Raw genomic sequence first — 26,274 nt, 5'->3', positions numbered from 1 at the left:
GTTTTAGTGAAGAAATGTGAGACATAACGCACTGGCAGCTCCAGCAGGATGAGTTATCCCAGGGTGAAGCTCTGCCAGCCTTTCCCTGGAACGCTCTTGGATTTACAAGTGCTGATTGTGCTCGGGAGGCTTTGCTGGGGCTCTGCTGACTCACGGGGAGGAATCGGTGCAGTGGGTTGTGTGCCTGGTGTGCAGGAGGAACCCCAGTCCCATGGGGGGAACCCCACTCCTGCTGGGAGGAATCCCACTCCTGCTGGGAGGAATCCCATTCCTGAGGGTGCTGCCAGCACTGGATGGATGTGGATGAGGGAAGGGAAAGGGCTGATCCCCTCAGGCTGGAGCCTGGAGCAAAACTAGTGTGGGCACAGGCCCAGGGCAGGGATTGTCCCTGTGCTGGGAACTGGGGAGGCCCCCCTGGAATCCCGGGGGCAGCTCTGGGCCCTCAGACAGGAGAGACCTGGAGGGGCTGGAGCGTGTGCAGGGAAGGGAAGGGAGCTGGGAAGGGTCTGGAGCAGCAGGAGGGGCTGAGGGAGCTGGGGGGGCTCATCCTGGAGCAAAGGAGGCTCAGGGGGGACCTTCTGGCTCTGCAAGTCCCTGCCAGGAGGGGGGAGCCAGGGGGGGGTTGGGCTCTGCTGCCAGGGAACAAGGGACAGGCCAAGGGGAAACGGCCTCAGGCTGGGCCAGGGGAGGGTCAGGTTGGGGCTGAGGAGGAATTTGCTGCTGGAAAGGGTGGTGAGGCCTTGGCAGGGGCTGCCCAGGGAGGTTTGGAGTGCCCATCCCTGGAGGTGTCCCAGGAAGGCCTGGCCGTGGCACTGAGTGCTCTGGGCTGGGGGCCAAGGTGGGGATGGGGCCCAGGGTGGATCCATGGGCTGGGAGGGCTTTTCCAGCCTCAGGGATCCTGGGATCCTGTCAGTATTAATTCCTGGATGCAGTACCTGTCAGCAGCCTTTGACAATGAAGGGATGAAGTGCTTCCTCTACCCCATTACTGGATGTTTGCTGCTCACCCTTGGCGTCCTTGAGCTCCTTCAGAACCACTCCTTTAAGAACTTTTATAGAAATCGAATATTTTTCTCTTCCTCCCCTGCAGTTCCCTTTGCCTTTCCCTCCCCTCCCTCCTGTTTTGCCGGGGATGCTGCTCCGGGAGCCCGACTGCGAAGGATTTGTCGCTCCTTCCTCTCTCCTTCCAGACAGGATTCTCTTGCTTTTCTCGGCAGCTTCATTAATTAGCACATTTCCTTCCCCCTGGAAGGCTTTCCCTCAGTTTGCATCGCTCCCAGCACAGGGAACATATGTTGGCAGCCACACTCCATCCCGAGTGTTTGCCGCGCATTCGTCTGGCTGGGTCAGCACCCCCCGGCTCTGCCGAGATCCCACGTTCCCTCGGGATCGCTGAGGGGATTCCAGACGGAACATCCCCTTCCTATTGGCAAATCTGAAGTGCCCATGTGCAGGGCAGGGCTTAGATGTTGTTATTCCTCCTCGTTTCTCCCTCGTTTTCTCTTAGAGTCGCGGAATCCTTAAGGTTGGAAAAGCCCTCCCAGCCCATGGATCCACCCTGGGCCCCATCCCCACCTTGGCCCCCAGCCCAGAGCACTGAGTGCCACGGCCAGGCCTTCCTGGGACACCTCCAGGGATGGAGATCATCAAGTCCAGCAGCACCACCACAGTCACCCCTACCCCGTGTCCCCAAGTGACACATCTACACACTTTTTGAACACTTTCAGGGATGGGGGCTCATCTCACCTTGGCCCCCTCCAAGGCTTGGTTGCTTAGAGCTGCTTTTGCTCAGGCTTCCACATGCTGTTGTGTTCCTGAGGCAAACTTTCCACGGAAAATGGGAAGGATAAGGAGTAGAGGAGCAGGAGAGGGATGAAGGGAGGGGAAGGCAGTGGAACAGCTCCTGTTGGTCACTCCGGGTGGAAGAGGTGGAGAGGTGCTGGTGAGAGAGCTGTGGACAAGCCTGTGTTGGAGGGCTGTCCCTGTCCCTGGGGCTGCCTGTCCCTCTGGATTCTCCAGGAATGGGCCATGGGAGCAGCTGCCAGTGGGAAATGAATCCTCCCTTTATCCACCCCTTCCTCACTTACACCAGGATGGGCCTCACTCAGTCCTGGGGGCAGTTCTGGGCCCCTCAGACAGGAGAGACCTGGAGGGGCTGGAGTGTGTGTAGGGAAGGGAAGGGAGCTGGGAAGGGTCTGGAGAAGTCCTGAGGGAGCTGGGGGGCTCATCCTGGAGCAAAGGAGGCTCAGGGGGGACCTTCTGGCTCTGCAAGTCCCTGCCAGGAGGGGGGAGCCGGGGGGGGTCAGGCTCTGCTGCCAGGGAACAAGGGACAGGCCAAGGGGAAACGGCCTCAGGCTGGGCCAGGGGAGGGTCAGGTTGGGGCTGAGGAGGAATTTGTTGGTGGAAAGGGTGGTGAGGCCTTGGCAGGGGCTGCCCAGGGAGGTTTGGAGTGCCCATCCCTGGAGGTGTCCCAGGAAGGCCTGGCCGTGGCACTCAGTGCTCTGGGCTGGGGGCCAAGGTGGGGATGGGGCCCAGGGTGGATCCATGGGCTGGGAGGGCTTTTCCAACCTCAGGGATTCCGGGATTCCATGTATTTAATCCCCCTGAAGAGGTTTAATCTCCAGGTGCCTCCCTGGTGTGAGAAGTGCAGTGTCATGCTGCAAAGCGCCTTGGACAGAGCAGAGCTCAGCTCTGTGCTGCTCATCCCAGCCCTCAGCATTTCACATTCCAGAGGTGTCAGAGGCTGCTGGGGGGGATGTGAGCCTGGAATTCCCATTAAGATAACCCCCCAGCAGCGAAATCGCCACGGCTGTGACAGGCAGAGGTGACGTGGTGCTGCTCCCAGTGCTGCTCCCAGAGCCAGCCAGGCAGAGAACATCCCCCCCTGGCTATCCCTCTCCTGTTCCTGCAGGAATCGTGGGGTCCATGCCCAGCCTGGGAGCTACCAACCCCTCCAGCTGGGGAGGGAGAGCACAGGGAGCTGTAAAATGTCTGCCCAAGTTGAGATAAATAAATGCAAATCATGCCTGTAGTGAAAAACAGCCCAAATGATCCGTGCACGGCAGCGGGACTCAGGTATTGGCGTTCCCGGAGCCGAGCCAGGAGAGGCAGTTTCTCCACGTTGTCAGTAATGATTATAAATAATGAGATAACCAGCACTAGTCCCTGGAAAATGGGAATTTTACGTCGCCCAAGCCGGTGGGTAGTTAGGGATTCCTAGGAAAGCTGTGAACCCCAGAACATGCTCAGTGTAAATCCATGATATCCCTCCTCTGGCAGTGCCTTCCCCCTTCCCGTGGTGTTCCATCCGTGACTGCTTTGGGGAGAGGCTGCTTAGTAATTCCAGGCTGCAGGAACCTGGAGGTGCTCAGGGAAATCCTGGCTCCAGCCCTAAGGAGAGCACTTTGCCATGCAGGGTGGTGTGGCACTGCAGGATTTCTTGCTGCCAGGACCCTGTGGAGGCCAGGAATGGGAGTGGAGTTTAGGAAAGAGTAGGTTTGTTTATGGAAGAGCCTGGCACTCCGGGAAAACCTGGCCTGGCAGGGCTGGAATTTGAGTGTGCTGCTCCTTGTAGCCATGTGGAGGGGGCCAGGATGCGACTTTGGGTGCTGAGGATGGGACAGAGGGTGCTGGGAATGGGGCAGTGTGTGCCAGGAATGGGGCAGTGTGTGCCAGGAATGGGGCAGAGGGTGCAGGGAATGGGGCAGTGTGTGCCGGGAATGGGGCAGTGTGTGCCGGGAATGGGGCAGAGGGTGCTGGGAATGGGGCAGTGTGTGCCAGGAATGGGGCAGAGGGTGCCAAAGCCCTTGTCTGGATTCTTGAGGAATCACCTGGCCTTGCCCAGGACTCCTCCTTTGGATGTGGAACCGGGTTCTCCATTCCTTTTGGGAATGGTTTTGTCCTTTGTGCAGCTCTGGATGTGCAGAGGGCAGAGGGAGGGCTCGGGGCAGCACATCCCGATCCCTGGTTGGGTTCCTGGGCTGTCCCTGCTGAACTGGGCTCAGGGCTGGTCTAGGAGGGGCTTTAGGACAGCCAAGGGTTGTCCATGGCCATTTCTGTGGGAAGGATGTGTCAGGATGGGGATTCCTTCCCCACAGGCCAAGAGCTCTGCTGCTGGGGATTCCCCCTGCGTGGATCTGGGGGATTCCTCGTCCTTCTGTCTTTAAGGATGAGCCTTCCCAGCTGCAGCAGGGAATTAGACCCGTCAGTCCCCGCCTAAGCTCTGATCCCAGAACATTCCTCAGGGCGGAACTCGGTCAGCCAGGGGTTAGAAAAACCCCATCGGGCTGGGAACCCCTCCCAGGGCTGGGAACCCCTCCCAGGGCTGGGAACCTCTCCCAGGGCTGGGAACCCCTCCCAGGGCTTCCCGGGCTCCCTGTGACAGGAGCTGGAGCTGCCTGAGTGGGATCGGTGCGTCACAGCCCGGCGGGGCTCTGCCACGGGAGACAAAGGGATTCCCTGAACTCCAGTGCTCCTCCTCCAGGAAAACAGCTTGTGTGTGAGGAGCAGGGAGCAGCCTGAGCAGCCTGCTGAGGTGGTTGTGCTTCCCCTGCATCTCCCTCTCCTCTCCTGGCTCGGTGTGTTCCGTGGGCAGCACGGGGAGAGCTCCGGCTGCTCCTCCCTGTGCAGGAGCTTGGGAAGGCTCTGCTGCTGCTTCCCCAGGCTGGGAATGCTGCTGGGGCCACAGGAACCACTGCAGACCATCCCTGTGTGTCCTGCTCAGTGGGGAATGCGTGGAGAGCAGCCCTGGGAGGATTTGGGATGTTGGTGGGTGGGATGCTGGACATGACCCATGCCCTGGGCTGATCCCACAGCAGGGGCAGCAGGGCAGGGGGAATTCTGCCCCTCTACCCCCTCAGCTGAGACCCCCCTGCAGAGCTGCTCCAGCCCTGGAACAACAGCAGGAGGACGTGGAGCTGCTGGAGAGAGTCCAGAGGAGGCCCTGGAGCTGCTGCCAGGGCTGGAGCCCCTCTGCTCTGGAGCCAGGCTGGGAGAGCTGGGGGGGTTCCCCTGGAGAAGAGAAGGCTCCAGGGAGAGCTGAGAGCCCCTGGCAGGGCCTAAAGGGGCTCCAGGAGAGCTGGAGAGGGACTGGGGACAAGGGATGGAGGGACAGGACACAGGGAATGGCTTCCCAGTGCCAGAGGGCAGGGAGAGATGGGATATTGGGAAGGAATTCCTGGCTGGGAGGGTGAGGAGGCCCTGGCCCAGGTTGGGCAGAGAAGCTGTGGCTGCCCCTGGATCCCTGGAAGTGTCCAAGGCCAGGTTGGACGGGGCTTGGAGCAACCTGGGCTGGTGAAAGGTGTCCCTGCCCGTGGCAGGGGGTGGCACTGGATGGGCTTTAAGGTCCCTCCAACCCAAACCATTTCATGATTCCATGATCCCCCTACTCAAGACAAGTGATTTTATCCCAGTCCATTGGAAGGAACTTCAGTCCTTCCCCCAAATATCATCTACTTTCTTCTTTCACAGGAGAGAGGGGGTTGGCACAGTGCCCTGGGATCCAGGTTGGATGTGTTCACAGCAGCAGGAATTCCTGAGCTTTAGGAATTCAGGTTGTCCTGTCGGTCCCTGCCCACCAGCAGAGGGGGAAATGGGCTGCTCTCAGGATTTTCTGCTTTTAGTCCTGTTTGATTATTGACTCCTTCCCACTTCACCCTCCTGCTGCAGACTCCTCTGTAGCCTTCAGCTCATCCCCAGCCATCATTCCCTGGATTGGCCTGTCCAAATCCGGGGTCTCTCGGATCTGGTGGCTGCCTCAGTCCCGTCTGTCACCGGCAGGTTGGAGGAAGAGGGAATGTTTTATGTGTATGTGTTTTTTACTGTGCAACACCCACAGCATTTCTCCCTTTTATTTACTGGAATGAGCTTCCCTAGTAATTCCTCTGTAATGGAAAGAAGGAAAGAGCAGGAGAGAAGCATTAAGAGGCGGTGTCTGGGCTGCTGTGTCACTCCAGGGTTGCTCTTGCTGGTCTCCAAGATCCAGGTGATCCCCAGGTGCTGCTTTTTACAGCCTCAGGCTGTGCCAGGGGAGGGTCAGGTTGGGGCTGAGGAGGAATTTGTTGCTGGAAAGGGTGGTGAGGCCTTGGCAGGGGCTGCCCAGGGAGGTTTGGAGTGCCCATCCCTGGAGGTGTCCCAGGAAGGCCTGGCCATGGCACTGAGTGCTCTGGGCTGGGGGCCAAGGTGGGGATGGGGCCCAGGGTGGGCTCAGTGATCTCAGAGGTCTTTTCCAACCTCAGGGATCCTGGGATTCTGTGACTGGATTTCAGTTCAATTTGGGGCACTTTCAGATGCCAGAGGGAGTGGAATGTGGGGTTCTCCCTCCCTTTGTCTGTCTCGAGGTGATCAGCCTTGCAAGGGGGTGAATGAGGAGCTGTGATGGATCCAGTTGAAGCCTGGAGCACCAGGAGAACTCCCAAAGGGCTTCCCTTGGAATGGAGAGGGACTGGACACACAAGAAGCTTGTGGTGAGGTACCAGTTGCACTCCTGAGGGGCAGCTCCCATCTCTGCTCCCTGTGACAGGGACAGGACCCAGGGAAGGGCTGGAGCTGTGCCAGGGCAGGGTCTGGTTGGATCTCAGGACAAGGTTCTTCCCCCAGAGGGTGGTTGGCACTGACCAGGCTCCCAGGGCAGTGGGCACAGCCCCAAGGCTGCCAGAGCTCCAGGAGGGTTTGGACTACGCTCTCAGGGAGAGAGTGGGATTGTTGGGGTGTCTGTGCAGGGCCAGGGCTTGGATCAATGATCCCTGTGGGTCCCTCCTAATCCAGGACATTCCGTGATTCCAGGACATTTGGTTTGACCTGTCCCTCTCACCCCTTTGCTGGGTGAGAGTTAAGAGTGATGTCCATGGTTGGGAGGAACTCCTGCTGAGTCCAGATGCTTCAGACCTTCCCAAATGGCCAAGTCCTGGCCATCCAGCTGCAGGAGGAGCAGGATCCTCCCTGTATTCCCAGCCTTTGGCAGGCAGCAGGCGGCATCCTGGAAGTGTCTGTCAGAGTCACAGAGGGGTGGTGGGTCCAACCAGGTCTTCCTGCCTCAGTTACTCCCATGTGTGCCTGAGGAGGAGAAGGGATGTGACAACAGGTTTCCCTACCCTGTGGTTGTAGCAGGAGGTGGGATTGGGGGAACTTTCCCTGTGTCCTGATGAGCAGGAATGGTGGATTTTGGTGTGAGCTGTCCTGGTTTGTCAGGCACCTTCCAGTGCCCATCTTCCCTCAGGACCCACCTTTGGCTGCCAGTCCTGTGGCCCCCACCCTGCTGGGGCTGCCTGGGAGGTTGGGATACCCTGGCATGAGGGAATCTCATCCCCCTGACCTGGAGAAGCTGTTGTAGGAAGGAGCTGGGAGTGCCTGCACTGGGGTGTTGGGCACAGTGACCTGTGCCAGGATTCATCCCAGTATTCCAGGGCAGACTTGGCTTTAGGGAGGCTTGGCAGCTCTCCCTGCAGATGGGTTGTCTGGAAATGGGGCTCGGGGTCACTGGCAGTCCTGGCATCCCAAGGTATGGAATGTGCTCCGGTTGGTCTGTGGCATCCATGGGAAGGGCCTGGCTCCCTGGGAAAACCACTCACCCTGTGGAAATCCACTGCCGTGAGCGGCCTGGGTGGGATCCATGTGTCCAGGAGGTAGGGAAGGGAAAGGGGAAAGGATCACCCAGTGCTGGGAGAGCAGGGGGAAGCTTGGGCTGCAGGAGGGATCAGGAGCTGGCGCCATTCAGCTCCAGCTTCCCATCTCCCATCCCAAATCTCCTCCCTGGGTACCAGATCCCGGAGCTCTGCTGAGGCTGCAAAGTCCTCATTAACATTTTGGGAATACGTCCGTTCCCTTCCTTTCCCGTCCCAACCTGCTGACTTTGATTGGCACTATTTTTTTCCAAGAAATGCTTAATTAAAGGCATAATGAGTGTATAATGATTGTATTAAAAGCGAGATGATTATAAAAATCAGCTCGGCAGCAGCTGGAGCCCGCGGGGCCGGAACGGCTGCGGGCAGAACGGGAGCGGGGCCGGGAAGGCTGCACTCACCATCCCTTATCCATCACCATCCCTTATCCAGCCCCCTGGCCCGCGGCCCCACATTCCATAGGCAGAGCAGGGACTCGCTGCAGAGATCCCGAGGAATTCCAGCAGGGTGGGAAGGGGGAAAGGCAGATGTGGCTGTCCAGACTGCAGATGAGGAGCTGGAGCTGGGGAGGGAGAGACAGGACTTGGAGCGGCTGAGGGAGCTGGGAAGGGTCTGGAGCAGCAGGAGGGGCTGAGGGAGCTGGGGGGGCTCATCCTGGAGCAAAGGAGGCTCAGGGGGGACCTTCTGGCTCTGCAAGTCCCTGCCCGGAGGGGGGAGCCGGGGGGGGTCGGGCTCTGCTGCCAGGGAACAAGGGACAGGCCAAGGGGAAACGGCCTCAGGCTGGGCCAGGGGAGGGTCAGGTTGGGGCTGAGGAGGAATTTGTTGGTGGAAAGGGTGGTGAGGCCTTGGCAGGGGCTGCCCAGGGAGGTTTGGAGTGCCCATCCCTGGAGGTGTCCCAGGAAGGCCTGGCCGTGGCACTGAGTGCTCTGGGCTGGGGGCCAAGGTGGGGATGGGGCCCAGGGTGGATCCATGGGCTGGGAGGGCTTTTCCAGCCTCAGGGATCCTGGGATTCTCTGAAGCTGTAACGTGTCAGCACCAGCTGCAGCCTCAGGGCTCTGCCGGGCTCCAAGTTCCAGGTGAGCCAAGTTCAGGGTGTGGGTCCCTGTTTGTGGGGTGCACCACGGTCTAGTCCAGCACGAGGAGCCCAAAGCTCTGGGCTGAGGCCATGACTGTGACTGTGCCACTCCTCAGGCACAGGACACTGTCCCCAGCCAGGGTGAGCTGTGCCAGGTCAAGATCAGCTTGTGGGAGCTCCCCAGGCCCCTTCCCATCCCTGCTGCCCCTGCTCCAGGCACTGCTGCTCCTCCCGGGCCACCTCTGCCGTGCCCGTGTGGCACCAAACCGGGTCCTTCTCTGTCACCAGCCCAAGCAGATCTCATCCCTGAGGGTGCTGGGCATGACACGAGACACTCGGGCACATTGTCCAGCCTTTGTGGCCTGGCCTTGGAGCTCTGACAGCAGCACGTGGAGCTCGGAGCAGAAATCCCTGGGAGAGGGAGCAGGGCAGAGCCCCCGAGCCCAGGGCTGGGCTGCTCTCCCACCATGGGCCAAGGGCAGCGTGTCCTTCCCTCTGATGGCACTCAGGGGCATCCCATCTGCTCCTGGAGAGGCTTTTCATCTCCTCAGGCCTTGAGCTTAATTGCTTTTACCTGCCTGCATCCAAAGATACCAGGGAGTTTGGGATGTAGCTGGTGACAGATGGTGCAGGAGGAGGTGGCCTGAGCTCCCCTCCCCGTGCCCATTCCCTCCTCGTGCCCGTTCCCGGTCCTGTCCTTCTTCATCCACAATGATCTCATCTCCTCCTCTGCTCTAGCTGAGCCTGCTGCCACCTCAGCTCTCATTAGGACCCAGCTGTGCCTCTGTTCTCTGCGGGAGCTGGAGCCTCAAACTTGGGAAGATACAGTAGAGGGAATTTGGGAAGTGCCCTCCCCGGGGCCAGGGAAGTCTGTGGGAAAAGCCGGAGGTGGTAAATTTAGTAAAGGAGAAGAAATATGGTGTTTAAGGGAAGTTTTAAAATAGAAGCTGCCAGACTTGTTTGGTTTGTGTTTTCCTGACCCACGTTTGGGTGCCTCGCCTACACTGGGATCCTGGGAACAGGATGAGGAGGGATTTGTGCTCCTCAGGAATAGGGCAGAGTCCCCAGGAAGGCAGCACTTCTCTTATGGATAGAATCATGGAATGGTTTGAGTGGGAAGGGACCTTAAAGCCCATCCAGTGCCACCCCTGCCATGGGCAGGGACATCTTCCACTAGCCCAGGTTGCTCCAAGCCCCGTCCAGCCTGGCCTTGGACACTTCCAGGGATCCAGGGGCAGCCACAGCTTCTCTGGGAAATCCATTCCAGCCCCTCCCCACCCTCCCAGACAGCAATTCCTTCCCAATATCCCAGCTAATATTCCACTGGGAAGCCATTCCCTGTGTCCTGTCCCTCCATCCCTTGTCCCCAGTCCCTCTCCAGCTCTCCTGGAGCCCCTTTAGGCCCTGCAAGGGGCTCTCAGGTCTCCCTGGAGCCTTCTCTTCTCCAGATGAAACACCCCCCCCAGCTTAGTCTTTCTGGAATAATTTGGTTTAATGTTATAAAGAAAACCTGAGATTATTCCCCTTATTTTACTTTGAGACTTTTCCCTGCAGGAATTCGGGAGGGAGCTGTGGATGAAGGTGCCCCATGGCCCTTGTGGAGTTCCAGGAGCCCTGTTTGGGTGGGAATGACTTCAGGCTGTTGTAGGAATCTTCATGGGCATTTCCATCCTGGTGGAACCTGGAGTGGCCCAGCTGGTCATGGACACCCAGTGGAGGGTTAGGAGGCTGGGGGATAAACCATTTTCCTGTTCCTTTGGGATGCCCATAAATCTTCCCTGTTTTCCCTCATCTCTTTAACTGCCGACTTTTCTCCCTTGTTTTTTTATGACTGACCCCAAGTGCAGTGTGTTGTTGTGATGAAAGGACCCTGCAACCCCTGCCAGCTGGAGGGGGAGCAGTCACACTCAGCATTTGATGGGGATTTAAAGTCAGATTTTATAATTGTGGTTTGATTTCATAACCAGTTAAGTACAGAGTGAAAAGTTGGGGTGTTGTGGCGTCTTTGAGGTTCAATAAGGTGAAGGGCCAGGCTGCCCTTGGGTCACCCCAAGCCCATGGAACGTTCCAAGATGGGATTTGGGAGTCCCCCAACCCCATGGAACGTTCCAGGGTGGGATTTGGGAATCCCCCAGCTCTGAGGGGAGTCAGGAAGGCTGCAGGTGCTGGAGAAACACCTTTCCAGGTCTGACGTTCCCAAAACCTCCTGGCACAACTGGTGGGATTCTTTTGGAAAGGCAGTGCTGCTGATGTTGGTCCACCAAAACTCTTAGGATTTGGGCATCCAGAATGGGATAATTTTGCATTTGGGAATGCACAGCCCGTGTGTACCCTCGTGCTGGGGTGCTGGAGTCGAGCTGGGATTTAACAGAGCTCAGAGCACAAAGGATTTAAAGCCTGAAGTGTGAAACTTTACGTTCCTTGGCTTCCTTCCAGTTTTGCCTGTGTCCCAGTATAGAGCCAGGCCAATTAAATGGAAAGGAGGAGAAACCTTTCCTGGTGTGGGGAAATAAAAAAGCCAGGAAGAAAGTGGGAGCCTGCTAAGCTGTGGAACCAAGTGAAGGTCACAGCACAACAGTGCTGCTCCAGGGGGCTGGGCCAGAAAATGGGGCAGTGGCTGATGGTTTTTCAGAGCTCAGCACAGTGATTTGCAGCTGGCACTGAGCAGAACAGGATTCTGGGAGCAGGATTTGAGGAGCTTCCCTCTCTCTGGGTCCCTGCTCCAGCTGGGGCTCCGGTGGGAGAAATGGGAAGGTGGTGAGTGGTGAAGAGGCCTCGGCATCCCTGTGTTATTCCATCACACGGATTATGGAGTGGTTTGGGTGGGAAGGGACCTTAAAGCCCATCCAGTGCCACCCTGTCATGGGCAGGGACACCTTCCACCAGCCCAGGTTGCTCCAATCCCTGTCCAACCTGGCCCTGGACACTCCCAGGGATCCAGGGGCAGCCACAGATGCTCTGGGTAACCTGGGCCAGGGCCTCCCCACCCTCCCAGCCAGGAATTCCTTCCCTATATTTAACCTGAATTTCCCCTCTTTCAGTCTGAACCTTTACTGCTTGTCCTGTCACTGCAGTTCTGATGAAGAGAATGTTTGGAGAGGCAGGAGCTGTGAGTGGGGTGGGGGAAAGCAGGGTCAGGTCCGTGATGGAACAAAGGTGGAATGTGGATTTGTGCCCCAGAGGGGAAGGTGGGAATGTCTCCCATTTGGCTTGAGAGCAGAGAGGGATCCAGTAGGAGAGTCCCCAGAAGGGGTGGAGAGAAAACCAAGGGGATTCAGGAGCTCTGAGACCTTTTCCTCTGGGGTCCTGCAGCAGCAGGTTAAAGGATGTTGCAGGTTCCACCTTGAGAAGCCGTGTGGGCTCCTTGGTTCAAACCATGGAGCAGACAGCATGTCCCAGCTGGGGGACAGTGATTGGGCTTGGCTGACCGGGTCTGGGATCCAGAGGTGACAACTCTGCCTCCCTCCCTGCAGACATTGCCCGTGTCCTGTTCATTTACTCACTGTTAGTTCATTTACTCACACCTCCTGTTGGTTCATTTACTCCCCCCGTGTTGGAGCGTTTCGTGAGCGCCGCGGCCCCAAACCGTGACTCAGCCGGTGCCTCATTTCCATGTTTATGGCTCTTCAGGTTCCAGTGACCTTCAGAGCCGATGGCTGGGGCTCACAGCAGTGATTTGTGGGCCTCGCTGGGCCGTTTATTCCTCTTCTCCTGTCAGCAGCAGCTTTCCCTCGGCCGCTGCCCGCCCGGCACACGGCTCCCGTGGGACAGGAGCTGGCACAGGAGCCGGGCTCTGGAACTGGGAGCTGGGAGGAGAAGGGCCTGACTTTGCAGGAGGAGGTAGAACAGGCTTTGGAGTGAGTCGAGTTGTCAGGAGAGGCTGTGGAGGGGCTGTGTCCCTGGGTAGGGTCAGGGCCTGCTGGATCCAGGCTGGTGCCGTGAGGGTGCTTTTGGGCTTCCAGGCATGGGTTGCTGCAGCTCCACAGCTCCTTGGGATCCATCTGCTCCTCTCCCTGCCAGCCCAGAGCTCTGGACCTCACTTCTCAGAAGTTGTGTCTTTGCACAGCAAGAACGAGCCAGCTGAGGTACCTCCCACCTTCATCTTCATCTTTTAGGGAAGGAATTCCTGGCTCTGAGGGTGGTGAGGCCCTGGCACAGGTTGCCCAGAGAAGCTGTGGCTGCCTCTGGATCCCTGGAAGTGTCCAGGGCCAGGTTGGAATAGGGCTTGGAGCAACCTGGGCTAGTGGGAGATGTCCCTGCCCATGGCAGGGGTGGCACTGGATGGGCTTTAAGGTCCCTGCAGCCCAAACTCATTCCAGGATTCTGTGTCAGCCCTCATTGGTGAGACCAGGCTTCAGCATTCCCAGGTCCCTGAGAGCAGTGGGATAGTCCATGGCATGTCCATGTGCCTTCAGGGGCAGAGGATCAGCTTAGGAACCTCATGGGCTGCCCCAGTGAGGGCTGAGGGACCTGACTGGTGGCTTTGCCAGGCTACTCTCCATCATTCCATGAATCCAGAATTCTGTGATCTCTCACAGGTCATGGTGAACAGAAGAAGTTCCTCTGTCCTCTGTCACTTCTGTCCTCAAGAAGGGCAAGGCAGGAAGGGTGGGGAGCTCCAGGCTGGTCAGTCTCACCTTGATCCCTGGGAAGGGGATGGAACAACTAACCCTGGAAGCCTTTTCCAAGCAACAAAGGCCGAGCTGGTGACTGGGAGCTGCCAGCCTGGACTGGTGAATCCTGAATCCTGCTTGGCCAAGGGCTCCTGTGCTGAGGCCTCAGGCTCCTGGGATGAGGGAGAGCAGGAATGTTGTTTTCCTCGCCTGGAGCAATGTTTTCGTGTTGTCTCACGTCACATCCTGAGGGACAAACCGGTGAAATATGGACAACTTTCAGTCTTTCCCTGAGAACTCAGTTTGTCATTTGCCTTAAAATCTGGCCTGGTTCCAGACGAGCTGGATCCTCAGCCCTCCCAACGCTCAAGGAACAGCAAAACCTTAACGAGGAGCGGTGTAATTGCAGAGCCAGAACAGGAGGCTCTGGAGAGCTGGCTGAGCTTTGGAAGCTGGAAGTACAAAGTACTACAAAAGGGGAATTTTCCAGCGGGAGCTGTTAGCGGAGCCGCTACAGCACGGCCGGGAGCGCCGGGAAACAAGGGCCGGGATTTGGGGCCGTTCCAAACGGTGACAACATCACAACCTTTGGAGAGCAGGAGCATTTGCATCTCGAGAAAAGATCTAGAGAGGAGCTGAAATGATTCTGCTGTTTGGCTGCCGCGCCGGGCGTGTGCCTGTGTTTGTTTTTCCCTTGCTGCCTGTAGGATTAATGCCTGGATCCAGGAGTCGTGCGGCTCCTCTCCTTTGGGGAATTTGCTTTGGCTGCTGGAGCAGTGCTTAATTTATTAATAACTGCCGGGTTTGGATTTAGCTCTGACTGACACAGCACGGAGGGGATGGGAGCAGGGATGGATCCGGCCTGGGAGAGGTTGGGAGCTGAGTTGGAGAGGCAGCAGCACGTGGAGGAGTTGGGATATGTCTGTGCCTTCTGCCCATTGGGGGGTATTGAGCTCCACGGTAATTCCCAGGTTTATTTGCTTTTTCTGAGTCATGGAATGGTTTGGGCTGAAGGGACCTTAAAGCCCATCCAGTCCCACCCCCTGCCGTGGGACACCTTCCACCAGAAGGGGTTGTTGCCTTGGCCAATTCCTCTCCCTCTCTACATCCCGTTGTGCCTGTGGGGCTGGGGTTCCTCTGTCACTCTGAGGATGTCAGAGGTTATGGTTGGTCCCAAATTTCCAGGAAATGGTTTCACCAAAGCCTGTGTTGTGTCTGGGTCCCCCATTTACACCCATCTTACAAAGCTGGGGGGTTACCAGTTTGGTGTTTCCTTTTCTCAGCACACACCTGCAGGAAGCTCACTGTGCACTTGTCTTCTGGACATGGGGGACAGAAGCTTTTGGAGGCTTCTTGAGGTCCTTTCTTCCTCCAGACCAGGCCAGAGCAGTGTTCTGTGCTCTGCCCTGTTGTGTCCATGTGAGGAGTGCCTGAGGGAGCTGGGGGGGGGGCTCAGCCTGGAGCAAAGGGGAAACAGCCTCAGGCTGGGCCAGGGGAGGGTCAGGTTGGGGCTGAGGAGGAATTTGTTGCTGGCAAGGGTGGTGAGGCCTTGGCAGGGGCTGCCCAGGGAGGTTTGGAGTGCCCATCCCTGGAGGTGTCCCAGGAAGGCCTGGCCGTGGCACTCAGTGCTCTGGGCTGGGGGCCAAGGTGGGGATGGGGCCCAGGGTGGATCCATGGGCTGGGAGGGCTTTTCCAGCCTCGATGGTTCCATGATTCCGTGTTCCTGAGCGTTCCAACCCTCCCTTTCCTGGGAGCCCCCACGCTGACGTGCCCGTCTCTCTCTCCCCGCAGTGCTGAGCATCGGCGAAGGCGGGTTCTGGGAAGGCACCGTGAAGGGCAGGACTGGCTGGTTCCCAGCAGAATGTGTGGAGGAGGTGCAGATGAGACAATATGACTCCCGGCAAGGTAAGTGCTGCTCTTCCACCCCAGGGGCCTCCAGACACCCCAGGCAGCCCTGGAAACCCACTCTGAGTTTCCATCGGTCTCCGGGTCCACCCGTTCTTTGGGATGGGCAATGGATGCGTGGGAGCAGTTGTGTCCCAGGTTGTATCCCAGGAGTTTAAGCATCCAAAACAGACTCACTGATCCGTGGTGGGTGTGTGCTGCTCTGCTGAGGAGCCATGAGATTCTTTTTGGAGGTTGCTGCAGCGTCAGGGTCTGCTGGAGGTGACGGTGAGCGGTGGGGCAGCAGAGCTTGGATGTTGGTGTGAACCCCACACTGCATTTTAGGAGACTAAAGGGGAGGCCCCCAAGTTGGTTGGAGGGATGGAGCCCCTCTGCTCTGAGGAAGGGCTGGGACAATTGGGATTGCTCAGCCTGGAAAAGAGAAGGTTTTAAAGTGACCTAATTTCAATTTTGCAGTGCCTGAAGGGGCCAACGAGAAAGATGGAGAGAGACAGTTTACAAGGGTCTGGAGTGCCAGGACAAGGGGGAATGGCTTCCCACTGCCAGAGGGCAGGGTTAGGTGGGATATTGGGAAGGAATTCCTGGCTGGGAGGGTGGAGAGGAACTGGAATGGATTTCCCAGAGCATCTGTGGCTGCCTCTGGATCCCTGGAAGTGTCCAAGGCCAGGTTGGAGCAGCCTAGGGCGGTGGAAGGTGTCCCTGCCCATGGCAGGGGGGAAGGAGATGATCTTTAAGGTCCCTTCCAACCCAAACCACTCCATGATTCCATGATTGCCATCAAGATGAAAGGAAGAGACGTGTCTGTCTCTGGGGTTTAATCCTGATGGATTTGGGTGGAAGGGCCTGTGGACATCTCCAGCTGTGTTTGTGGACTGAGGGAGGTGCCTGGCTTGCGTGGCCGACACCAGAGTGTCTGTTGGAGCAGATTGAAGGTGACTGTGACAAGGATGAAGCAGCTCAGGGAATTCATTGTGCTCTTCATTGAAATTCAGGGACAGCAGCTCTCAGGTTGACATTTTGGAGGTGCCATTCGGACGTTCCTTTAACCTGCAGGATTTTCCTGCTCTGAGGGAAGAGGCCACGAGCTGCATATTGATGTTCCCAAATGAGCCAGAGCCTTCTCTTGGGGGCTCTCGGGCTCAGCACGTCCCTCCAGGTCCCAGGGCATGGTCACTGCAGGGTTTGGTGGCTCAGGAGGGGAATATCCTGTTGTCCAGCTCTGTTACCAGCTCCAAGAAGTTTCTCCCTTCCCAGAGTCTCCTTAGGTGTCTCCTGTTGGTGCAACTGGAATATTTTGGGGCCTAAACAGCGTGTCTTTAGTAAATAACTAAAAAAAGGGCTGCCAGGCCTTGGCAGGGGCTGCCCAGGGAGGTTTGGAGTCCCCAACCCTGGAGGTGCCCAAGGAAGGCCTGGCCGTGGCACTCAGTGCTCTGGGCTGGGGGATGAGGTGGGGATGGGGCACAGGGTGGACTCAATGACCTTGGAAGTATTTTGCAACTTCTGGAATTCTGGGATTCTTTATGTTCTAAATTTATTTCTTCTGGCCCTGCTGAGTTGGAGGTCTCTGCTTTTGCCCATCTTCTGTTTTTTGTCCCCAAATATCCAACCTGACCCTCCCCTGGCCCAGCCTGAGGCCGTTTCCCCTTGGCCTGTCCCTTGTTCCCTGGCAGCAGAGCCCGACCCCCCCCGGCTCCCCCCTCCTGGCAGGGACTTGCAGAGCCAGAAGGTCCCCCCTGAGCCTCCTTTGCTCCAGGATGAGCCCCCCCAGCTCCCTCAGCCCCTCCTGCTGCTCCAGACCCTTCCCAGCTCCCTTCCCTTCCCTGCACACGCTCCAGCCCCTCCAGGTCTCTCCTGTCTGAGGGCCCAGAACTGTCCCCAGGATTCCAGGGGGGCCTCCCCAGTGGTCCTCACTTCCCTGGTCCTGCTGCCACACTGGGATAGGGCTGAGGTGTTTGGAATACAGGCAGTGACTTGTGAGAGCAGTGGGAAGGTGCTGATCCAGGTGATGGGATCAATCCCACAGCTCTCCCAGGCCAGACCGGGCTGATGGAACGGTGGGAAGGGTGTGTGATGCATGGGCTGAGGACAAACAACATAAACCTTAATGTTCCAGTGGAAAATGATGGTGTAAGATATCCTGGTAATGGGGATGGAGGCAGGTTGTTATATTTGATAAAGAAGAGGAATGGAGGGCAGTAAATGGAGTTGACTGTCTGCGGTGAGTTACGGCACAGGCGGAACTTTGAGCGAGTGCTTCGAGTCAAAGCTACAAAAAACCTGCCCTGACGTGCATTCCTGGCAACAGAGGAATTGTGCAGGTAGGGAATGTGGATCCTGAGGCTTCTGGGAATAAACAAGACTCTCAAGGAACAAAGAATCCCAGAATCCCAGAATGGTTTGGGTTGGAAGATGCCTTAAAGCCCATCCAGCCCCACCCCTGCCATGGGCAGGGACACCTTCCACTAGCCCAGGATGCTCTAAGCCCTGTCCAGCCTGGCCTTGGACACTTCCAGGGATCCAGGGGCAGCCACAGCTTCCCAGTAATATAATCAGGGAGTATTTTTAATAGATGAAATTAAATCTGAGTATTAATTTTTTGGGACGTCATTTGTCAACTGTTGGACAACCTTCTGCTCCAGCTGGCACTGGTGCCCGTGCTCTGAGCGTGTTCTTGCTTTGGGTTAGTCAGAGTCATCCTGAGCCCCTGGGCCAGGGAAATTCTGGGAGAAGAACCTGCAGATTTGGTTTAAATTGCAGAGGAATATTTGGTAACTGTAATTAAGACCAGAGAGTTGTTTGGGATGGGTTGGAGGCACTGAAAAATGTGCATTTGCTTATTTTAGCTGGAAAAAATAAGCCCATCTGGTTTGAGCTCCTTCCACCCTGAGCTGCATCCTCTCTCTCCCCTGACCCTCATTCCCTGGTGTTTTTCCAGATCCCCTTTTGTGGCAGATCCTGACTGTCTCTCCCACCCGTTTTCCGTGGTGGAACATCCCTCACCTGCCAGGCAGAGCTCAGGAAGCAACCCCCAGGAATTGAAGGGAAAGGTTTGGGGGTGTGAAGCAGAACGTGGCAAATTCTGGGATGTGCCTGTGGGAGCTGCCTGTTGTCACAGCAACTCCTGGGCTGGGAGAAGGGCTGAGAAGCTCCAGCCTGGAATCTGCCCTTGGTGCAGACCCAGGGCTGTGGGGGATCACCTGGATACTCTTTGCCTCTCCCAGGTTGTGGGGGAGATCCTGCCCCGTGTCCTGTGCTGGGTTCCTGCTTCCATGTGCAGCTGCCTCTGTGGAGTGGGATGTAGGGAAAGAGAGGAGTATAGGGAAGGTCTTTGCAAACTTGTGAGGCCTGGGAGGCACTTGCAGACAGACAGAGTTGGGTTTTCCTGTGCTGCTTCCCTGCTGTTCCCTGGGCTGCCCCTCAAGGCCCAACAGCAGGAGGACGTGGAGCTGCTGGAGAGAGTCCAGAGGAGGCCCCAGAGATGGTGCCAGGGCTGGAGCCCCTCTGCTCTGGAGCCAGGCTGGGAGAACTGGGGGGTTCCCCTGGAGAAGAAAAGGCTCCAGGGAGAGCTGAGAGCCCCTTGCAGGGCCTAAAGGGGCTCCAGGAGAGCTGGAGAGGGACTGGGGACAAGGGATGGAGGGACAGGACACAGGGAATGGCTTCCCAGTGCCAGAGGGCAGGGATAGATGGGAGATTGGGAAGGAATTCCTGGCTGGGAGGGTGGGGAGGCCCTGGCACAGGTTGGGCAGAGAAGCTGTGGCTGCCCCTGGATCCCTGGAAGTATCCAAGGCCAGGTTGGCCGGGGCTGGAGCAGCCTGGTCTGGAGTTGCTCGCAGCCCTTGTTTGGTGGGATCCCAGCTGGACCTTGGGCTGTGCCTGTGGCTGTGCCCGTGGCTGTGCCCGAGGCTGCCCCAGCCGTTGCTGTTTCTTTGGGTAGAGGGCACTGTTGTTCTTCCCTCCTGTCGGTGCCAGGCCCGGGCTCTGCCGACCGTGGGCTGGGGAGGAGGAGGAGGATTGAGGGGGATTTTGGTGCCGGAATGAACCGCAGAGCTCAGATTTCCTGCAGGGAATCCATCCTCTCCCTCCTGGAGGTCTGCACCAGCCCGTGGGGAGTCGTCTGGTTCTTGGGGTACCCGTTTCCTGCTCTTCTCTCTCTGTGTCCTGCATGGGGAGGGATGACTTGTTTGTTCCACCTCCTCCCACGTGTCCTCGGCGCGTTACGGGATCAGCATCGGCTGAGGATGATCCTCCTCTGGAGATCTCCATCCTACCATGAGCCTGGGGTGGTACTGAGCTCCCAGGGGGTGCAACCTCATCCCAGAGGGTGTAACCTCACCCCAGGGAGCAGGGGAGTGCAGGTGATGGGGTGGGGTTGTCCTGCAGGTGATGCTGTCACTGTCCCCCGTGGCTGCTGTGTGTGAGGGGTCTCGTTGGTTGTTGGGGGTTCACCTGTAGCACCCACCTGTCTTTGTCCATGTTTTGGACAAAAAACTTGCTTTTTGAAGAAAATCTACACCAGGAGACAGCAGGAAATGGAAAAATCAATGAGCTGAACTTCCCAGGGCTGGGAGGGAGAAGCTCTGGCTCAGCAGTGAGAGCTGAGTCCCAGCACTGCGGCTTCTGGGGGTGGAAAGGGTCCCCAAAATCTCTTGGGTTACCGAAATTGGGGATGAAGAGGGACCCAAAACCACCTGGAACCCCCCAAATTGAGGTGGAAAAAAGGATATTTTCTGATGCTCTCAGCACAGGGTGGGATTGTTGGGATGTCTGTGCAGGGCCAGGAGTTGGATCGATGATCCCTGTGGGTCCCTTCCAGCTCAGGATATTCCATTATTCCATGAAGAGTGGTGGGAAGGGATGATCCACAGCCTAAAACACCTTCCTTGTTCACACTCCAAGAAATTCATCCACTTCTCCCACGGTCTTGTGGCTGGAGAGAGATCCCAGACTGGGTTGGAAAAGGACCTTAAGGATCACCTCATTCCAACCCCCCTGGCCACTGGTGAGGTGACAATTCCCAGGCAGAAGGGGGAATGAGCCCAGAGCTCCCTGGCATCCCCAGGCAGCCCATGGACACGAGGAGCTGCTGTGGAGACCCCACAGGCCTGGGCAGAGCTGAGCTGGGCACGGGGAGCTCTGCTGGACACGGCCAGGAGCTGCCAGGGGGAAAGGACAGAGCTGGCTCCAGCTTCCCAGGGCTCAGACAACCCCTCATTCCCTGGGCCTGCTGCCCTGTCCAGCTTCCAAGAAGAGCTGCTTCTGCCTCCAGCAGGCACCACTTGCCATGCAGGAGTTGAAGTGGGTCCTTTGGCTGCTTCTCCAGCAGCATTTTAAAAATCCTCTTTGTTTTCCTTTCACTTTCCTGACTTAATTCCAAGCCTGATCCCGTCTCCGTTGTGTTGCTGCCTGTGGCAGGTGTCCTCTGGCTGTGCTGCCTTTGGCCTTGGTCCCCTTTCTCTCAAGGACAGGGCTTGGAACAACCTGGTCTAGTCCGAGCCTGATTGCAGGCTGGGTGGGAAATGGGTGGAGAGCAGCCCTGGGAGAAGGATTTGGGGTGTTGGTGGGTGAGAGGCTGGACATGACCCAGACCAGAACCCCCCGTGCCCAGGGCTGATCCCACAGCAGGGGCAGCATGGCAGGGGGGGATTCTACCCCTCTACCCCCTCAGCAGAGAGCCCCCTGCAGAGCTGCTGCCAGGGCTGGAGCCCCTCTGCTCTGGAGCCAGGCTGGGAGAGCTGGGGGGGTTCCCCTGGACAAGAGAAGGCTCCAGGGAGAGCTGAGAGCCCCTTGCAGGACCTAAAGGGGCTCCAGGAGAGCTGGAGAGGGACTGGGGACAAGGGATGGAGGGACAGGACACAGGGAATGGCTTCCCAGTGCCAGAGGGCAAGGATGGATGGGATATTGGGAAGGAATTACTGGCTGGGAGGGTTGGAAGGCCTTGGAATGAATTTCCCAGAGCGTCTGTGGCTGCCCCTGGATCCCTGGAAGTGTCCAAGGGCAGTTTGCACGGGGCTTGGAGCAACCTGGAATAGTGGGAGATGTCCCTGCCCATGTCAGGGGTGGCACTGGATGGGCTTTAAGTTCCCATCCCACCCAAACCATCCTGGGATTCCCTGAACTTTCCTCCTCTCCATTAATCTCTGCTCTCCCGGCAGCTCCTCTGGCAGCCAAGAGTAAAGGTCAATTTTGTGAATATCCCAAGGTGCTGCTCAGGCTATAAAGCTGAGATCTCTTAGATTTACTGATTCTTCCCCTTCTCAGAGCGGGGATTTGAAACTCCTGAGACAAGATTCTTTCCAGGTTCACTTTTCCTTGGCACTCCCCATAACAGGACCCTTCCTCCCACTCGGAGCTCTGGGCAACCAACCCCTGAGGTGCCACCCAGGTTTGTGTGCCACAGATATTCTGGCCATGGGCTGAACATCCACGTTCCTTGGGGCTGGTGGAAGAGCTGTGGGCTCCTCCCAAGGGGTGTGTCCTGCTGAATTGATGGATAGCATTTCCAGTTGCCTGGGGAAGCACAGCTGGTGCAGGGGAATTCCTGCCCTGGGCACCTTGGGCTCGGTCAGAAAGGAGCACAGCTGCCTGGGTGGCACTTGTGGAAACACCTGTGTTGCAGAGATGTGGATAAATCCTCATGGAATAGCTGTGCAGACCTCCCTGAGCCCTTCTGTGCTGCCCTGCCTGGCTCAGGCTGGTGGCTCTGGCTGATCTTCCTGTTCCCTTCAGGGCTGTTCAGACCCCAGGGGAGGTGACACAGAGGTGCTGCTCTGACTTGTGGTTACTTAAGAGCAGATTTGCATTTAGTTTGCATTTTTTTACTTACAGATAAGCAAAAATCTCTAATTTCAGTGCAAATGTAGCTCATAAATTAAGGGCAAGAGGGGCTAATGCAGGAGGGGCTGACTAAGTTCTCTCTTCTCTGAATTCGTGTAACACAGGCCAGAGTTTCACCAAATGTGTGTAAATCCTTGCATGGAGAAATTCAGGAGGAATTTGTTGCTGGAAAGGGTGGTGAGGCCTTGGCAGGGGCTGCCCAGGGAGGTTTGGAGTGCCCAGCCCTGGAGGTGTCCCAGGAAGGCCTGGCCGTGGCACTCAGTGCTCTGGGCTGGGGGCCAAGGTGGGGATGGGGCCCAGGGTGGATCCATGGGCTTGGAGGGCTTTTCCAACCTCAGGGATCCTGGGATTATGAAACTAAGCATGCTACAGAAAAGTTCCAGAAGTGCTTGTTCTCAGGGAAGAGCTGTGTTGGAGCTCCATGGACTGAAGCCCAGTCCCTGGGAAGGCAGAAATTCCTGCCCAGCCTCCCAGAACCCAGCGGGGCCACGAGGCCCTGAGCAAACACCCCCCTGGGCTTGGCTCTTTTCAGCCACATCCCGGTGCCAGAGGGGCAGGAATCAGTCCCTTCTCCTGGCCCAGGGGTTTCCAGGATTCCCTGCACCTCAGTGAGGCTCAGGGCTGGGTTTGGGCAGAGCCAGTGTTGGAGCAGGACCTGCTGCTGCCGTGGGAGCACTGGCTGTGCCTCCTTCTCCGTGTGGAGGAGCTTCAGGCTCCTCTCTGGTCCCAGCACTGTGTGTCCTCCCCCCCCCGTTCCCAGCACAGTTCAGCATTTCTTTGGAAATAATTCCCTTCCCTTCCCCGCCGGCCGCCCCAGCCAGATTGGCTGCCTGGCACCGAGCCTGGCCCAGGCTTTAATTGTGGTGGCATCTGCTCGTCAGCCCACTCCAGTCAGGTGCTCGGGAGCGGGTGGGGATGTGTGGGAGGGATCCACAATGGGCAGAGGGGGGGCCAGGGGGGCTGCAGAGCTGGGATTGCCCCACAGGGCTGAGGTGCTGATCCAGGGCAGCACAGCTCCCACCCCCCTTCCCAGCTCTGGGGGCTCTGCCCCCTCCCAGCCCACCCTGGGCACCGGGATGTGCTTCAGCAGCTGCAGGAGAGTGAGACAGAACAATGGAATCAGTGAGGCTGGAAAAGCCCTCCCAGCCCATGGATCCACCCTGTGCCCCATCCCCACCTTGGCCCCCAGCCCAGAGCACTGAGTGCCATGGCCAGGCCTTCCTGGGACACCTCCAGGGATGGGCACTCCAAACCTCCCTGGGCAGCCCCTGCCAAGGCCTCACCACCCTTTCCACCAACAAATTCCTCCTCAGTCCCAACCTGACCCTCCCCTGGCCCAGCCTGAGGCCGTTTCCCCTTGGCCTGTCCCTTGTTCCCTGGCAGCAGAGCCCGACCCTCCCCGGCTCCCCCCTCCTGTCAGGGACTTGCAGAGCCAGAAGGTCCCCCCTGAGCCTCCTTTGCTCCAGCCTGGTGAGACCACCCCCATCAGCTGACCGTGGGATCTCTCCCAGGGTGATGAGGCAGCTCAGAATTCCCTGAGTCAGGAGGAGCCAGGGCAGTTTCCAGACGCCTCCGTGGGCGTGTTGGCTCAAGAAGTTGGCAGAAGAAGTGTCCCTGTACTGGGGAAGGCACCAACACCAACCCAGCCTTCTCCAGTCCTGAGGCCACATCTCCTCTGACTGGGTGTTCCTGCTTTTAGCTGGCATTTCAATTTGGGAAATAGGCTTTATTTTAAACCCTCCTTCTTGCCTAACATGGAGTCTAACTGGTCTCTCCCTCCCTGCGTGACTTCCTTGCCTGGTGGCTCTTTGGTTGGTGGCACTTTGACCCCTCAGGGGGTTTGATGGAGCTCTTGGATGATACTTGGAATGTCCATTTCCAAAGGATGACTTGTCATTCCCCACCATGCCCTCATGACACACCGTGGAGACACTGGGAACAGGACTTCTTGGGGGATTGTTGGCCATGGGGTCCAGCCCTGTGGGGGCTGCTGGGGGTGGATCCTGTGAGGAGCAGCTCAGGGAGCTGGGAAGGGTCTGGAGAACTGGGGGGGAGCTGGGGGGGCTCAGCCTGGAGCAAAGGAGGCTCAGGGGGGACCTTCTGGCTCTGCAAGTCCCTACCAGGAGGGGGGAACCGGGGGGGGTCGGGCTCTGCTGCCAGGGAACAAGGGACAGGCCAAGGGGAAACGGCCTCAGGCTGGGCCAGGGGAGGGTCAGGTTGGGGCTGAGGAGGAATTTGTTGGTGGAAAGGGTGGTGAGGCCTTGGCAGGGGCTGCCCAGGGAGGTTTGGAGTGCCCATCCCTGGAGGTGTCCCAGGAAGGCCTGGCCGTGGCACTGAGTGCTCTGGGCTGGGGGCCAAGGTGGGGATGGGGCCCAGGGTGGATCCATGGGCTGGGAGGGCTTTTCCAACCCCAGGGATTCTGTGGTGCTGCCTGCTCCGGGGCTTCTGATGCAGGAGCAGTTGGTCAAATAGAGATGATGGAAAAAAACCCGCTGCCAATAATTAGAGGTGCATAAATCTCGCATTTAAGAAGATTAAATTGAATTAAATTCAATTCTAAACGGTATTTAGAAATATAATTCCAGTATTCTGTTTAAACCAAAAAGGGATATTTTTCTCATTCTAAATGAGATTTTTCCTTTCACTTTTTGCAACCCAGTGTTGGTGCCTGAGGGAAGAGTGGATGGGACAGTCCAGGTGCTGCATCCACAGGCCCTTCCAGGTTGTTTTCCAGTGATCTGCATTCCCTCTTCCTGGATGAGCTCCCAGCACTCCATCCCACCGGGATGCCCTGGTGTCCTATTGCTCTTTCCCTCTAAATTTAGAGCCTCCCTCTCCACACGGATGTGGGAGCGAAGGCTCCTCTCCATCCATCAGCCCCATTCCCGGGGCTCCGTGACGGCTCCATTAAACACGCGCTCGGCAGCCGCTATTTTTAGGAGTCGGGAAGAGAACGAGCCTTTGGGCTCTGGACAGCCCATAAATCCAGGGCCAGCCACCAAATCCCTGGCCTTTTCCTCGGGAATGACGCCCAGAGAGGGGTTTGTGGTACGGGAGTCCAGGCGTACACAGAGGGAAACGGGGAATGAGGAGGAAGAGGAGGGAGAGCAGCGGGAAAAGGGGCTGAGGCACGGACATGTGGGAATTCTGGTGGGAGAAGTGAGGCGGGAGGAGGGATGCCCATGGGAATGGGGGGTGCTGTGTCCCCCCTCCCTCTCAGGGGGCCCTGGGGATCTCACTGAGGTGTCTCCACGTGCCATGAGTGGAAAAAGTGGATCATTGGAACTGTCGGGACCTGCTGGGGCTGTACCACGGTGGCACCTCCATGGGAGCTGTTTTTCCTTTCCTTTCCTTTCCTTTCCTTTCCTTTCCTTTCCTTTCCTTTCCTTTCCTTTCCTTTCCTTTCCTTTCCTTTCCTTTCCTTTCCTTTCCTTTCCTTTCCTTTCCTTTCCTTTCCTTTCCTTTCCTTTCCTTTCCTTTCCTTTCCTTTCCTTTCCTTTCCTTTCCTTTCCTTTCCTTTCCTTTCCTTTCCTTTCCTTTCCTTTCCTTCTCCTTCTCCTTCTCCTTCTCCTTCTCCTTCTCCTTCTCCTTCTCCTTCTCCTTCTCCTTCTCCTTCTCCTTCTCCTTCTCCTTCTCCTTCTCCTTCTCCTTCTCCTTCTCCTTCTCCTTCTCCTTCTCCTTCTCCTTCTCCTTCTCCTTCTCCTTCTCCTTCTCCTTCTCCTTCTCCTTCTCCTTCTCCTTCTCCTTCTCCTTCTCCTTCTCCTTCTCCTTCTCCTTCTCCTTCTCCTTCTCCTTCTCCTTCTCCTTCTCCTTCTCCTTCTCCTTCTCCTTCTCCTTCTCCTTCTCCTTCTCCTTCTCCTTCTCCTTCTCCTTCTCCTTCTCCTTCTCTTTCTCCTCATTCTCCTTCTCCCTTTTCCTTTCCCTTTTACTTTCTTCCTTTTTACTTTCCTTTCCTTTTTCCCTCCCTTTCTTCCTTCCCTTCTTTCCCTCCCATTCCCGTTTTCCGTACATCCCTGCCAGCTTGTACAGCACTGTAGCTTGCACCTTGTTCCCAGGCACGACCAACAACAGTTATCCCGATGTTTTAGGTTATTTTCCAGGTCTCCCCATCCCACCTCATTCCTGCTGGGAAGCGTTTCAGGATCGTGCCCGGCTCGGAGCAGCAGTGCTGGAGCCGAGGCTGCTCCCTGCTGCCGTCGTCTGGGCACTCCCAGCAACGGAGCCGGAGC

The 26,274-nt window shown here is 57.4% G+C and overlaps 1 protein-coding gene across 1 annotated transcript in view; it reads left to right on the top strand.

The window, feature by feature from the left end:
* The window catches only part of SHANK3 (SH3 and multiple ankyrin repeat domains 3), a 242,417-nt gene that overhangs the window by 135,978 nt on the left and 80,165 nt on the right, over positions 1 to 26,274 (top strand). The window contains 1 exon segment of the mRNA XM_032688085.1: positions 15,098 to 15,211. Coding sequence (XP_032543976.1) covers positions 15,098 to 15,211 — 114 coding nt within the window.

The sequence above is a fragment of the Chiroxiphia lanceolata genome, chromosome 5 (genome assembly GCF_009829145.1).
Source record: "Chiroxiphia lanceolata isolate bChiLan1 chromosome 5, bChiLan1.pri, whole genome shotgun sequence".
In the NCBI taxonomy this organism is placed as follows: domain Eukaryota; kingdom Metazoa; phylum Chordata; class Aves; order Passeriformes; family Pipridae; genus Chiroxiphia; species Chiroxiphia lanceolata.
This window is presented reverse-complemented; position numbering and strand designations above follow the sequence as displayed.